This window comes from Protobothrops mucrosquamatus, unplaced genomic scaffold, assembly GCF_001527695.2.
Source record: "Protobothrops mucrosquamatus isolate PMUCROS unplaced genomic scaffold, P.Mucros_1.0 scaffold637, whole genome shotgun sequence".
Taxonomy (NCBI): Eukaryota; Metazoa; Chordata; class Lepidosauria; order Squamata; family Viperidae; genus Protobothrops; species Protobothrops mucrosquamatus.
Genome location: NW_015386929.1, coordinates 257733 through 272993, shown reverse-complemented (window position 1 = coordinate 272993; position 15261 = coordinate 257733). Strand labels below are relative to the sequence as shown.

Below are 15261 nucleotides of genomic sequence, written 5' to 3'. Positions count from 1 at the left end.
AAAGATACACTTCAAGCTTAATTTGATTAAGCAGCATATTTCCAAGAACAGCTTTTGAGTTAAATATTAATATCACCATTTAGTTTATGTCAGTAGAAGAGGCAGTCTCGTCCAACTCACACCCAGCCGCTGGTCAGCTTGTAGAACATCTCTTCATCTAAGCTTTCGTTCTGATCTTTTGCACGGGTTGACAGGAAAATGTAGCCCCCGATAAACTCATGCACCACTTTGCAATCCACTTCGGTGCAGATGAAAGATACTCGGACCTCATCTGCAAATTCTACAGTCACCTATAAGTGCAAGAAATCCAGCAAATGTTTTATAAAGCTTCATACTGTCACTAAGCTCACATTGAGATAAGAATAAATATACAATAAATATAAACTCAAAGCAACTTTTGTGGCTGTTATTCCATTCTGTTCTTGCCTAACCTGAGGAAGCAGACTGGGGTTGGTATGTGCAACTATCAATATTTGCCAAGACATTTGAACTATGAAATTACAGTTAATATTAATTCATGTCCATTGTATATAAATCAGATCAGGGCACTGAACGATGAATGGAAGTGGGTGCTAACAAAGCCTGCTCAGTTTGAAAGGTTTGGCAAATTGGGGTGTGAGAGTGCTGTTGTATAAGAAGGGGCGTGTCCACAGAAGATTGAGATGTAAAACCTGAAAGGGGACCTTATTGTCTTCTGATAACCAGAGCAAGAATAAAAGTTAAGAAAGTTTAACAGTAGGGGAAACTGCAGCTAGTGAAACCTAGCAATCAAAAAGAAAATCCTTGCTTTGAAACCGACTTTTAGGTCCAGCCACTTACATTAGTAAGATATGTTAAATGGTATGTTCAACATTTGAAATGCTAAATGCTACTATGTTATAGCTGAACTTAGTCTCCTGGATTCCACAAGCTACTGTAAATTATAGGATCAGACCGATTTCTCTGAGAGGCAATTCATTTGACTATATCTTTTCTTATGATTACTGAGCTGGAAGGATTTTGAGGAGCTTTATATTTCATTATTTAGCTTTCTTATCAAGGGAACACATCCTTCAACAAGACACAAACTGATTAAATGATCAGATCATCAGCTACTAAGTTCTGTTTTCAGCGAGTCACATGAATTCTTCCATCTACCAAGTTCTGGATTTCCAAAATGTTATGTAAGAGTGTGATATAAGGTCTTTCTCTACTTAGAACAACACTGCTTTTTGTGAGTTGAGAAAGATCGGGATGTTATGCTCTTCTTCCCATTTCTTTCTTAATAATGAAACAAAGGCCCACAGTCAGCTTCATAATTGAGAGGGGTTACTAACAGATAAGAGGTTGCTGTGGCTTTTTTTAAAAAACAAAAACAAAAACAAATATCCAAGAAATAAAAGTAAAGACACCACCAAAGCCTGAAAGCAGAAATACTATATCATACCTTAAACAACTTAAACCAAAAATGCCAGTTAACTGAAACTGAGAATAACTCAGATTTCAGCATGCCTAGAAAACTTTGTGGGAAAGGTCTTGCTTACCATTTTGATTTCCCAATTCACATTCCACTGCTTCATGTTGCTGAACCGCCATGTCTTGATGGCATCACTGGTGCTAGCATCCATCCGTATCAGTCGGTTGTAGGCAATTCCAATAAGTTCTTCCTTCTTACCACCTTGGAACCTGCATTTTTTGCATGTTAGAAGGAACATTTTCAGCAATGTTTTATTCAAGTCCCTAAATGATAAGGCATTCAAGAATAATTGGCCTTCTGAGACATTATTTCCTTGGGTGTGCATTCACATGACCTTGCATGATTGTAACAGGGATAAGCCTTAAGCAAACTTCCTACTTGCCTTTTATTATTCAGTTTCCATACAACTAGTTCTACCTTGCTTCTGCATTAATGTTAACAGGACTTATCAATCAGCCTCATACAGAGGTATTAAGGAATCCTTGCTTTATAGTATATCAAACCAAGATGTTTGTTTTTTAAAACTATTTTCTGTCAGGCCCAGATGTAACAAGTAAGCTCCTGTATAGTTAGACACTTGGGGAATTTTTAAACCTTTGAATTTAGATCTTGCATATACTAGCTATCTCAGAAAGCCATGTTTGCATTTGAAAACTGGCTCTCTATAAGATTATTCAGATCATCTCCTAGATTGCTTTTTATTTTAGTAATTCTTGTAATAAACCATTTATGAATTATTTTTAGTTTTTTTAAGAAGATAAAAATGTAATGTTTTCCCCTGTATTCAAATTCGAGTAGTAAAGAACCCTTTATCTGCTGTGCAAAATTCAATACCTAGGCACTCAATTCAATACTTGGGTTAGCCGTCATAACCCAAGGAGTCTCAGCCTTTAGTAATTGCCCACAAAAAAATGATAGCACAGACATTGACACATGGAATTTTGGCTGGACATTTATGTAACCACAGACCTTGCAATAAAGTGTGTAATGCCGAATTCTGGTAAAGACTGCCAAGCTTGAATAAATCTCATTTTGGCTTCAATGAGGCTCATCTGAGCGACATTCTGATGGGCCTCTAAGATCCGGGCAGTGATCTGTAAGGGTGACACAGAAATGCTTGAGGCAACTCATCTGAATTTCAGATACAATTTATAAAGAATGGGAAGGGAGGCAGAATGAAGGGAGAGTAGTACCAAGAGAAAAACAAAAGAAATGAGGAAGAAGAGGTGATTCAATACTAATCAGTTTCCCTCCCCCACCTAACTTTAACCTGTGAAACACCTTTTCTATATTCTGTTTACTGTCATTTTAATACTAACTGGAGAACATGTGTAATTACATGTGTAATTCCTAAACCTGGGGCTTATCTCATGTTCCTTAAACATGGGATGTTTAGAGGAATAGAAGTACATCGATATATTACGTGAAATGGGAGGAAGAGGCTTTATGGGATGGAGAACTATCTGGGATTATACAAGTTCAGTTTCTCTTCCCTCTAATGAAGAATTGGCCTTAATGTACAAAGATACTAGAGTAAACTACAAAGATCAGGTATTTGCAGGGTTAAAACTACAAAAATGGCATGGTAGTTAAAAGATAAATAATGCATTCCGTATAGAAAGCAAAACAACACATCTTTTTATAACAAATGTGGCAAGAGTTTGGCTCCCTGAGAGCTATTTAAAGTATCAGGAAAGCAAATTATTTTCTCCCCACTTGAATTCAGAAGAAATAACTGTGTGCATATACATGTGTGTTTCTGGATTCAAACAGAAACCTTGGGCAAATGTACTCATATGCTGTTCCTTTTCCTTTTCCCCATAACTGTGTTTGCATCATACTCTGAATCACAAATAGCCAGATAGTGTAATCTAGCATGTGGTTAATCATGCAAACCAAGAAAATTAGACGTTAGGTAACTCATGATTATGAGTTCATTGAAAATGTAGCATATGCCAACACAGTCTTTGATTCTTCCTCCTGTCCATTCCTTTTTATCCTTTCTGTCCATATCCATAAAAAGCCAATCATGTCAATACCAGCCCCCAAACAAATGCAAAACGCATTGGAAGAACATGTTTGTTCTGACAGGTGGATAAATGGGTCGATGGGTATGTATAGAAAGAAAACAAAATCCCATTTTCATCCTCACTCTACTCTTTATTCGTTCAAAAGGGTATTAATGCACTGAACAAGTTTTCACTCACCTACAAAAAATAGCAAAAACGTTCTAACAAGTGTGACCTGGCAAAGAACCTTCCTTTCCAGCAATAATTATTACAGAAGTTGGGTTTGGATGCTTTGCTCAAAACTGGGCTTTCAATCCTGAGGAATCTGGGATTTGCTCATTGTCTGCCTCCTGCCTTCTTGGATCCAAGTAGGAAAAGGTTGGCTTCATCTTCTCTAATTAGAACTCGTCCTATTCTAACTCTCTCCTGCCATCTGCATCTCTGGTTACCATAAAGCAAGATATAGATGGGCATGCATTTACCACATGATAATCTACTATGGCTGCACATGTTTGATTCCTCACCTCAAAAATGTTATTTTTTCTCTTCCTCTGTGATGATGTTCACTCTTTTTTAAAAAAAAATAGTCTATAAATGAATAATTTATTTATTTCTCATTGATTCCATCACTTAGGTTAAGACTTTAAAATTTAATGTAGATTAAAAATGGTAAAAGCACAGAAGAAACCGTGGGAGATATATGTACTACAGAAATAGAAATGGCTGCAAGTTATAGTTAGCTCCTTTTAGGTCTTCTGAACTTAAAACAGTTGCACTATAACTGTCCACTTTTCATTGAACTGCTCAGCTAGAATACTGTATAAAAATACAGCAGCCTCTTTCCATCAGTCTAAAGTTCTGTCTAGTTGAGTATCTTGTTCTCAGCATCAACTAACCAGATTAGTGTAAATAAGTCACATAAGAAGAATATGATAGCCACAAACCTGTTCTTCACCAGTTATTACTTAGAACTATGCTACCTCTGACTTGAACAGAATTTGTTTGTCAGATAGCACTTACATACAGTTAATAATTTTATGCCCATTATCACATCTTGCACTAGGATTTCTAAAAGTAAATAATGCAATATGTGAAGAAATTTATACAAGGGTGCAGAAAGAAGTTGAGACAAGAAGGCAACAAAACAAAAGGTGCATCACATAAAAAACACAGCACGCTTCTGTCACAGAAGAAAAGATTAGTAGAATTGTTCAAGGAAACCAGATAATTCCATTAAGTCTTATTTACAACATTACTGCCCAATATTACTCCAAAATACAATACTTAGAGCTCAAGACATATTTTGTTTCTTGATATGCATCTCTACAAGGTTATATTAATAAAACAGCAAAGTCTTCATGCTTGTTTATTTTAGGTTTACTGTCACTTACCAAGTCTCTTATATAGCCTGGCTGCAGAGGACAAATGCGAAGAAAAGAAAAGAAAGCAGAGAAAAAAAAAAGCAATCAGAAAAATGGCATTAAAGCAAAGGAAGGAAAATGTGCAAATTATCAACAGTGAAACCAATTTTTAAAAAATCCCCAAACTTTCATGGGGAGAAAAAGTAGCAAGAAATGAATATGAAAATGGAAAAAACATGTGGGGGAGGGGGAAGCAAAAAGAAGCATAGCAAGATGCTAATTCCAGGTATGCTTCCCTAACTCAATTCCTCCGGGACCAGTGTTTCTCAACCATGGCTACTTGAAGATGGGTGGACTCTAATTCCCAGAATTCCCCAGCTAGCAGGGCTGGCTGGGGAATTCTGGGAACTGAAGTTCACCCAATCTTCAAGTGGCCAAGGTTGAGAAACAGTACTCCAGACAATTTGAACTACATTTCTCATAATTTCCAGGCAGCATGACTATGATGGTTCTTGATGGTAAGAAATGTTGTCTAAAACTTCTAGATCCCATGAAGTTGGGGAAGCTGCCCTTGAGTATCTGAAAGCAATTTGAGTCTCTCTCCATGGAAAACTGACAGCCTCTTAGTGCTTATCCTGGTTAACTTTATTGTTCAAATTGAAATACAACAATAAGGTAGCATGGACTGCCCTCAAACCAGAAGAAAATAAATTTCAGTTGAACTGTATTGCCTATCGGTTATTTCCTGGTTAATATAACACATATTTCTGGATGAACCAAAGTTCAGACAAAAAAAAATTCATAATCAAAGTACAACCTCTAAGCATTTCCAGATAGTAGCCATGTGGGTCTGTTACAGGAAGAGACACTGAAAGTTTTGCAGCACTGGGCTACAGAGCCTCTTAACAATTATATAAAGCATCATGTACAATATATTGATGGTACTATGCCCCAAAAAGAGGGAGGGTGAATAACAAAAGTTGTGAAGAGACATACTTTCGTTATGGACAGTAACCCCAAAATGGATTGAAATTGGGAAATCAGAGCAAAATTGAATGCAAACAATTATGTTATAGCTTAAATTTATATAAGAATCACTATATTTGTTACAGGTAGTCCTTGACTTATAACAGGCATGTCAAACTGCCGGCCTGCGGGCCAGGTGCATCATATTGAAACCGTGCCCACCCCATTGCCGGCAATGGGGGAAAAAAGTCACAATACGCCGTGTGACGTCACGTGACGTCATGAGTTTGACATGCTTGACTTATAATCATTCGTTTAGTGACCATTAAGCACTGAAAAAAGTTACTTATGACTGTTTTTTACACTTACAACTGTTGTAGCATAACTGTAGTCATGTGATCAAAATTCGGGTGCTTAGCAACAGGCATGTATTTATGATAGCTGCACTGTCCCAGAGTCATGCGATCACCATTTGTAACCTTCTCAGCCGGATTCTGACAAGCCAAAATCAATGGGGGAAACTAGAGTGCTTAATGACCACATAATTCACTTTAGAAACCCCAGGGATTCAGTTAACCACTGTGGCAAGAAAGGTCATAAAATAGGGCAAAACTCACTTAACGAATGTCTCGCTTAGCAACATAAATTTTAGGGCTCAATTGCGATCATGGGTTGAAGATTACCTTTATTCAGACTGTAATAGAAACAATAACAGAAGTTTCTTGGCTCAGAATAGGCCAGAGCTCATTAAAAAGGCTCATCTTTTATTGGTCCTTCTGTTTTTATATCAATGGGCTGCTAGTTTGGGAGCAGCAACATTGTCTCCTGCTTCTGAACGTTCCCTGCATTCTACAAATTCCACAAAAGCAGATTTCCTTCATACCATCACACTGCCCCCGTGCCACGTGCCTGTGCAGGAATAACACTGCCTTGGCACACCCTCCCCGTTTTTCTTAAAGGAGGTAAATAAACACTTCATATTAAATACCCACGCACATGCACATACGCAAAAAGTACATGTGCAATTGCCGCAGTAATGAGCACATATTTTAGTAGGTGAATCAGATTGATCCTTATAAGGGAACACGCTATAACCATCAGTAAAATTATTTTGACCACAAAGTTAATGTAAGAAATAAAAATTATTGTATTCAAGACAATATTGTTGGCAATATTGTATTCAAGAAAACAACATTGGTTATTTTCAGGAGATTATTACAAACTGAGCTGAATTAAACCCAGCCCACTTATTCCACTAGGTTTTTGTTTTAATGCCTAAATCTATTGGTGCAACATTTAATTACATTTTTACTTTTGGCCAGATGGTTCCATTTCTTTTTTAAAATGCAAGCACTGCATTGCACACTGATATGACAATTTCAGGTCATAAATAAAACATGTAACTGTTCTTAAAATAACTTCAGTCAGCAAGTTAGCGAATTAGGTCATAAAGAAGTCTGGGAGAAAAAGAATCCCAAGGAGAACTATTCACTTTATTCTTCAAATAATTGATCCAAGATCAAAGTTCACATTTGACACAACCTCAGGCCTCAGAAGTCCTGCCTGCTCTCCAAATCTCTTACAAGATTGGCAGATCTTGTAGCTGAAGATACTTGTATAATCTCAGGATGAGACTGTGCGGCCTCACGTGATTTTGTCATTTAATGGTGCTTAATGTCCCTCTCTGAGGCAAATGGACATTCAAAAAATGTGAAAAATAAAGTAACTGGATACTCCACTACTGAACCGTGATACAAGCAAAGCTTCTCACAATGAGTTATTCCACAAGTAGGAAAGAAGAAAGATTCCTTAAGATTTCATCAACAAATCTGTATTTGGAAGAGCAAAGGAAAAAAAAACTGTAGTCTAATATATTGCCTTTTATTGCTGATTTTTCATTTCAACCACCTTTCATTGATTCCCCCCCCCCCCAAAACACTGATATTTACCAATTGTGTAAAGTATAATTCTCATACCTGGAACATATATGGAGTTTCAAATATAGCAGGAAAGTCACCTAACAAATGACAACTTTGTGTTTCATGTTAAAGAACCCTGAAGGACTGTCTTGTACTGTATATGGAATTGTTTTGTGAATCAGCTTGAACCAAAAAAGAAGGGCTGTTGTGAGGATCAGAGCAGAGTTGTTCAGAATTTTTTCAGACCGGATGAAAAATAAATTACAAGCAAGTAGGTTTTGGTTGAACATCAGGAAGTATTTCCTAATAGTACAATGGACAGACTGTATAAGGAGATGATGGGTTCTCCTTTGTTGGGGGCCTTTAAATAGAGGCTGGATGGGGGTCTGTCAGAGATGCTGTGGATTCCTCTGCTCCGAAGGGACTGGAACAGATTATCTCCAAGATACCTTGAAGCCCAGTGTTTCTCAGATTCAGCAACTTTAAGATATATGGACTTCAACTCCCCAGAATGCTGGCTGGGGAATTCTGGGAATTGAAGTCCATACATCTTAAAAGTTGCTGAGGTTTAGAAACACTCTTCTAACCCATTCTATGTTTCTGTTAAGATTGAAAATTCAGCCAAATTAATTAGCTTGAATTTAATATATGACTAAGAGTTATTAGGAAATGCAAAGCATGCTAGCAAAGCAATATTTTTCAAATATACGGTGTTAAATAAAACTCTCCAGGCTTCCAGACAAACTTCCAAGCCCACTCCTCCATCCCAACATTGCTCATCAGTTAAAGAATCTGTATTCTGTATTCAAGGGAGCAGACCCTCTCCGGTTCCTATGGCTTGCAAATACAGGTCACTCTCAGGAGAAAAATGAAGCAGTGGCAGCTTGGGACAATCGCTTAGTGACAGAGCAGTACCAGGCAAGTCATTTCAGTTTTAGGAACAACAGATTTGGATTGTAAAACTCCAGGTGATTACTAGATGGCAGGAAAGAGTTGAAACTGATTGCATCTTCTTGCTACAAAATTGGCTGCTGTGTTCCCTGAAGCCAGTTTTTTTGCCTGATGCTTTATCCTGTTTCGTCATGCCAACTAATATGGGTGCAATGAGCAATGGGTCCATGACTAGATGATACCGCATTTCCCCGAAAATAAGACCCAGTCTTACATTTTTTGGCACCAAAAAAGTACATTAGGGCTTATTTTCGGGGAATGTCTTATTTTTTTTAGGGTGGACCTGCCCCATGCACCCCACATCTGCTTACTTCAGGGCCCCCGCACCCAGGCCATGCCCCGCTCAGTTATCTCCTCCGCTTCTTCCTTTTCACCCTCCTCCCGAGTCGGACTGCCATGCTACGGAGGATGGGCCTTACCTAGTCCCCCTCTGCTGTTTCGGAGCCGCATTTGCCACTGGAGGGGCTTTCTTCGGTCCCCACCGACCCCACTTCACCCTGCAGATCACCTGCCTGGCAGCAGCCGCCTCCCCCTTCTCCTCCACCAACTCTCCTGTGGCTTGTGTCATGACCGGGAATGCAAGCCTCCCTTGCTGCCTTCCTCCGCCAGCCCTAGTATCCCTCCACCAGCCCTCCATCGCCGCCACCACACTTTCTTGCCGCCCTCCATCTCCCTTTTCTGTTCTGGAAATGGCAGCCCTGTTTTCTGCCACTTTCCTCCTGGCAGAAGGGAGGAAAGGAAGGACGCTTCGCATGGAAGGACGCTACGATAAGCTCCAGGAAACCTGCGCCAGCTGGAGCTGGGCAAGGAAGGCCAGGCTCCCCTTCCCCGATGGTTCTGCAAAGCCCTTGAGGAGCGGCAGAGCCTTTTGCGGTCACTCCCCCCTGGGTCCAAAATGGTGGAGGGGGAACGGGTAAGGCCCATCCTCCATAGCATGGCAGTCCGGCTCAGGAGGTAAATGGGTACGGGGCACGTGGGGCAGCTCCACCCCCCATCCCAGCTTGATTTTTACGCCTGTGCCTCGCCCCACCTCTTGCAACCAGAGGGCGGGGTCTAAACTAGGGCTTCTTTTTGGGGTAGGGCTTATATTAGGTGCACACGTAAAAATCAGGCTAGGGCTTATTTTCGGGATAGGGCTTATTTTTGGGAAAACATGGTAGTTAAAACGAACAAATACCAGACTGAAGGTGCAACCAGGGTCCCGAGGTACCCTCTACCTGACTTGATCCTATTCAACACCACAGTAGAAAAATCAATGTAAATAGTGCCTGAACTTACAGTAGCCCATAAAGGATTCTTACCCCAATAGGATTATAAAAATTCTAAAACAGCAAGGAAATAATCAATAATCATTGTATAATTGTTGTAACATGAGTTCATAGCTCAAAACTCCGAAGACAAGCAGGATGTCATTTTGATAGCATTCATTTCATTCTTTTAATATATTTACTAGCTATTTATTAAGGCCATGCACTTTTAAAAGGACTTACCATATGAAAACAATACAAAGTAGTTTCAGAAATTAAAATGCATCTTTTTAGAAATCAACCATAATTAAAAATTTAAGGATACAAAAGGAAAAGCCAGAATTGTGTTTCTACCAAAACGAAGAGCTAACAAATTTGTTTTTTTAAAGTCCTCACAGAAGTGTCCTGAAATGGAGAAATCCCCTTAGATATGGTTCAGTTCTGGAATTCGTCAATAAGCCTATCTTCAGAATGTGATCTTAAAGCACTAATGATTCACAAATTCTTAACATAATTTGGGGCAAAATTTAAAGACCAAAACGAATACTTTCAATTGAGTTCCAAAATGTACTGATAGCCAGTGCAATACAAATTAGTGTAATTATGTTCCAGCAAAAATGTAAGATATTCTATAACAAACTAAGATTTCAAGCCATATCCAAAGGTATCCCAACCAGATCACATTATAATAGTCAGAAGATAACTAGGGTGTACGTAACTTCTGGATGGATCAGTAGTCCCCAGCTGAAATACAAACCAAACCTTGCACCCTTGACTACTGCTCTCATCTTGCATTTCCAGACAACAGTAAAACTAGAAAGATTCACTGGGGAAGGATCTGAACCTTCAAAGCGAGTGCAAATTCTTTTCAATACCTAGACCTAGATTTATTCTCCCCCATTCATCCACAAGGCCTCTGAATACCTGCACATTCATGTTTCAAATAAAAGATTCAGTAAAAGATAATCCCAAATGAGTACCTGCTTGTTCTTATACTTCTTCAGGTATCTTGGAGAAACCAAGCATTCTGGATTAATGTCTGTTGTGATCTGCTCAGTAATTATCTGTGGATCTGGGTTCAGATGCTGCATTTTCAGAAAAGACAAGATGTTCTGGACTTCCAAATTATATGAACTGTCTGCCATGGTTTTCCCCTTGGAGGCTAGCCGACATGCTGCCATCCAGTGTGCATATTGTTTTTCCTGCAGTGTAAAAGAAAAAGTAGCACCTGTTATGATGGACTGTTGGCATATTTTATTGTGTCTTCAAGGATACTGGAAAACTCCAGTCCCAAACATGTTAGAAGATGCACAGCCCAATCTTAGACATAGAATACATGTGTCATATAAGTGACTTTAAGATAAAGCATTCATGGCTTTGTGCTTCTTTTTTAAGGCTGACTCCCCCCATCCCCCATAGGTATTTTCAGTTCATGTTTCAAAACTGTTGCACTCAACTATTGATTCTAGCTAATGTAAACACCAAATTTATGCATCTTTTCAACCTTGATTTTGATTAGTACTGCAGATTTAGTATGCATGTGAGTTTAGAATCATGTGATAAAATTCATGGTTCATAGCCATCATGGGCATAAATTACAGTTCAATATGAACATTTTGTATTTTTTGCACAATATTCTTTCAAAAAGTGAAAACTACTAGAGGATTACAAAACTGAAACAATATGTTGCACCATATAATCATAAAAACATTCAATCCCCACCAGTCCTTTTGCTCTGTAATCCCATTCCTCTACTTCTGCTTTCCACTATGGACTTTTGTTGGGGACAACATGGGGATACATGGGAGTATTACTATAGATCACAGGGTCTTTCATGGCATACAGTGCTGGTTGTCACCTTTCAATTTTATATGCTTTGAGTCCAGGATTATGTATTCTCCAACATGACCTTCTGGAGGAGGCTGATCCAAATTCTGCTTTACTCTCACCTTCAGTGGGTGTGGATGTATATCAGGGCCATTGGGGTCAAAGAATGACAGGCAAATATTCATTTAACTAATGATATCTTAATTAGCTTTTGGAATGAAAGCAGGGGCTATCCTTTCTTTGCAGGCAAGCTGCTTTGGAGCAGATGACCATGACCAAAAAGGCCATACTTCTCCTTTCCTCCTGGGAGATCAGGATTTGTCTGAGCCTGCATGTATTAGGCAGGTAGATTCCACCTGGAATTGATGGCTTTGAAGGTAACAATGGCCTGAATCATAAAGGACTTTGTAGATGATGATCAACACCTTGAATTTTGCCATGAAGCAAAGTGGCAACCAGTGCAGCCTTCTGCAATGTAGGTCACTCTGCTGTACAAAATAGTCCTATTAAGCAGGGCAAAATAAAAAGGAAGCAATATATCTGTGAGTCACTACAGTCAGTGCCCAGGAAAGGTCATAGTTGGCAGATCAGACAACATTGGCTAGAGCCGTCACCTGCTGATAAATCAAATATGGTGAGTCCAGAAGGATATCCAGACTGCATACTTGCTCCTTTAAGAAGGTGCTATCTTATCTCAAGCTAAAATCTGAACTGCCTGGAACACATTGCAGAAATTGTGGCTCCATCTATCTGGGGTTCAGTTGGAGCCTGTTCCATCCAATCTCTCATAGCCTCCAGCCCTAGGACAAGATGTCCACTGCATCTCTTTGCAGGGATAGAGTAAACAATTGGATATCATCATCTTACTGATGATACTTCGCCCCAAATTGCTTCATATTAAGATTAAGAAGAATTAAGGTGAGTTTGCTATTAAGGAAAGCAACCTATTTTATTACTGGCCCTGCTTATATTATTAACCAAAATATTCCATACAAGGCTAATTTCGGATATCTCTGGATTCCAGGAAATAATTGATGCACACTTCAGTTCTTGCTGTACAATCAGCTATGACCAATTGACTTGGTTGGCATTTCATATAAACTTACATTATCACAACGGAGCCAAATTTCATTCATGCCCTCAGCAACAGGAATCAGAAGCTTTATGTTAAATTTCTGGCCAGATATGTTGACATCAGGAGTTACCTCACATCCTATAAGAAAAGAAGATGTTATATATTTCATCAATATGAGGATGGGACAAAGGCACATATGGGTAGATTTGTGGCTATTTCTCTTTTTAGACTTGGGTATCTTCCCACCATTTCATTTTAACTAAGAAAAAAAATATATACCTATTAATTTAGTGCTGTTTGTTTTAATAAAAAAACAGCTTTATCAAATCTCCATTGTCTGAATATACAATTTTGTCTTTATCTGTTCAATCAAATTTACAGTATGTAGCTGCCCATTTGACAAGTGACTCTTAATGTTTAGTGAATGAATTGCTCCAAAGTGATCATTTGAAAACTCTTTATAATCCAAATCTATATTTACCCATCATAGTATCACATTTTTTCCTTGATCAGCACAGACATTCACCAAAATCTAAGCACTCAGAAATTCATAAGATATTTGTTCTCTTCACCTATGAAGCAACACAGTATGGAAGATTTTCTATAATCTCACCATAACATGGGAATTGCATAAAAATCTCTCGATTGGAAACATTAGCTTTGTAACAGACTGAAGAGCCCCCAAAGAGGTTCCTGATATAAAATATACCAGGGGTGTCAAACTCAATTTCATTGAGGGCCACATCAGCATTGCGGTTGCCCTCAGGGGGCTGGGTGGGTGTGGCCTACTGGGTGGGCGTGGATGGAGTGGGTGTGGCCTACTGGGTGGGTGTGGCCAGCTGTACATCGTTCACGTCAAGGGTGCCTGTGGGGGCCTGGGCAGGAGTGGGATTGATCTGAGGGTCTCTGGCAGAAGGGGGTGGGACCAGGACAAGTGCCAAGGCATGGTCCACTGGAGGAGCCTCACTGTTCCTCTCAGGCCATGGGGGTGGGGGGCTTATGGAGGTAAGACTGAATGCGTTTCAGCATAGATGGCCATCACAAAATTGTACATTGGCTCCTGGCTGGCCTGGGCCAGTGCCAAGGCAGAGGGGGCCGTTCCCTCACTGTTTCCAGGATGGCTTCGCGGGCCACATGAAACCACTTCGTGGGCCGCATCTGGCCCCCGGGCCTTGTGTTTGACATGTCTGAAATATACTGTAGGACTGGGTGTTTATCAGTCAGATCAGTATTCATTTGACTACTGTCTTAAGTGTTACATAAATGTCATATTGATCATGAATTCTTTATATAATGAATGTGTGCCACTGAAATCCAAAGTGCTTGCAAAGGGAATTTGAATTCTTTGTGCAATAGTTTCATATAAGTGAAGTCCCTGGATAGGGATATTATCTAGCTGATTAGTCTTGTTCACAAGAACCAGTTATTAAATTGTCACCTTCATTACCACTAAGCTAGAAATTCATATTTTTCCTGCTCAAGAGAAGCTGGCTTATCTGGCCAGAGAGGTCTAAGCTTGGCATACAGGACCATGCTTGCATTTTTGAAGCAGCCAGCTTGTCTAGGCAGAGGAGGCCTCCCCTATTTTGGTTTCTCCCACTTTCTGGGTAAAGCATCTTTGGGACAACCATGCCCTGGATGATTGGGAATCTCCGTAGACTTTATGCCCTGATTATTACTTATTTAATACGTTAACATACCAATAATAAATTATTGTTGGAACCAGGAGCTGCCAAATCTAAACAGTACCCCATCACAGATGGGAAGATAAAAACTATTCTATTATTGTTTCATTTGAGGTATTTGTCTACTAAATTTGGGAAATTAAACCAAACAGAAGACAGCACTTTTGAGGGCTACTTAATGGTCATCAGTCAAAGAAAATTAATGGATAATAGAGACACAATGTTCAGAACAGTGATATAAGATTTTTTTAATGCAACCTTCCATAAAGGACAATGATATTTTTTAAAAATAACTCATTTTCTTGGAAACAATTTCAGCCTTATTGCAGCTCTCCCAGCAGAATACTTTTAAAATTCCGTCATCAACAGTTTTGTTAAAAAGCTCCGAAAAAGGTATTCCATGCTTCTTTTCTCCAGTTCATAGTTACAGTCTGAAGTCATCTGGCAGCCTTTCTGTTTCTGCCGTGAAGGCTTTAAAAGCGAATGTCAGTAGTGCCTATTGCACAATCCATTAAACTGGAATAGCTTATTGTGGAATAGAAACAGAGCTGGTAGCCAGAGGAATGTCCTATGCAGCATAAATTCCTTGTCCCCATCGGAATAAAGTTGTGTTGGCACGTGTGTGTGTGCTCAGCACACTAATGCAGAGGGAGGAAAATATATTTTAAAAAGGATGTTCTATTGGGTGATAAAACACTCCTAATTTTTGAGCTAAAGTCGTTTATTTGGTTCCCACTTTCTTTTTATTTGTACTTTATACAGTAT

The 15261-nt window shown here is 39.2% G+C and overlaps 1 protein-coding gene across 1 annotated transcript in view; it reads right to left on the bottom strand.

The window, feature by feature from the left end:
* Nucleotides 1-15261, bottom strand: part of FERMT2 (fermitin family member 2) — a 76342-nt gene continuing 61081 nt past the window's right edge. Inside the window, exons 12-17 of the mRNA XM_015817773.1 lie at nt 12843-12949; nt 10890-11111; nt 4857-4877; nt 2426-2550; nt 1524-1665; nt 1-290 (exon numbers count right to left, since the gene is read on the bottom strand). Coding sequence (XP_015673259.1) covers nt 117-290; nt 1524-1665; nt 2426-2550; nt 4857-4877; nt 10890-11111; nt 12843-12949 — 791 coding nt within the window. The 3' untranslated portion in view covers nt 1-116. The remainder of the gene's footprint in view (nt 291-1523; nt 1666-2425; nt 2551-4856; nt 4878-10889; nt 11112-12842; nt 12950-15261) is intronic.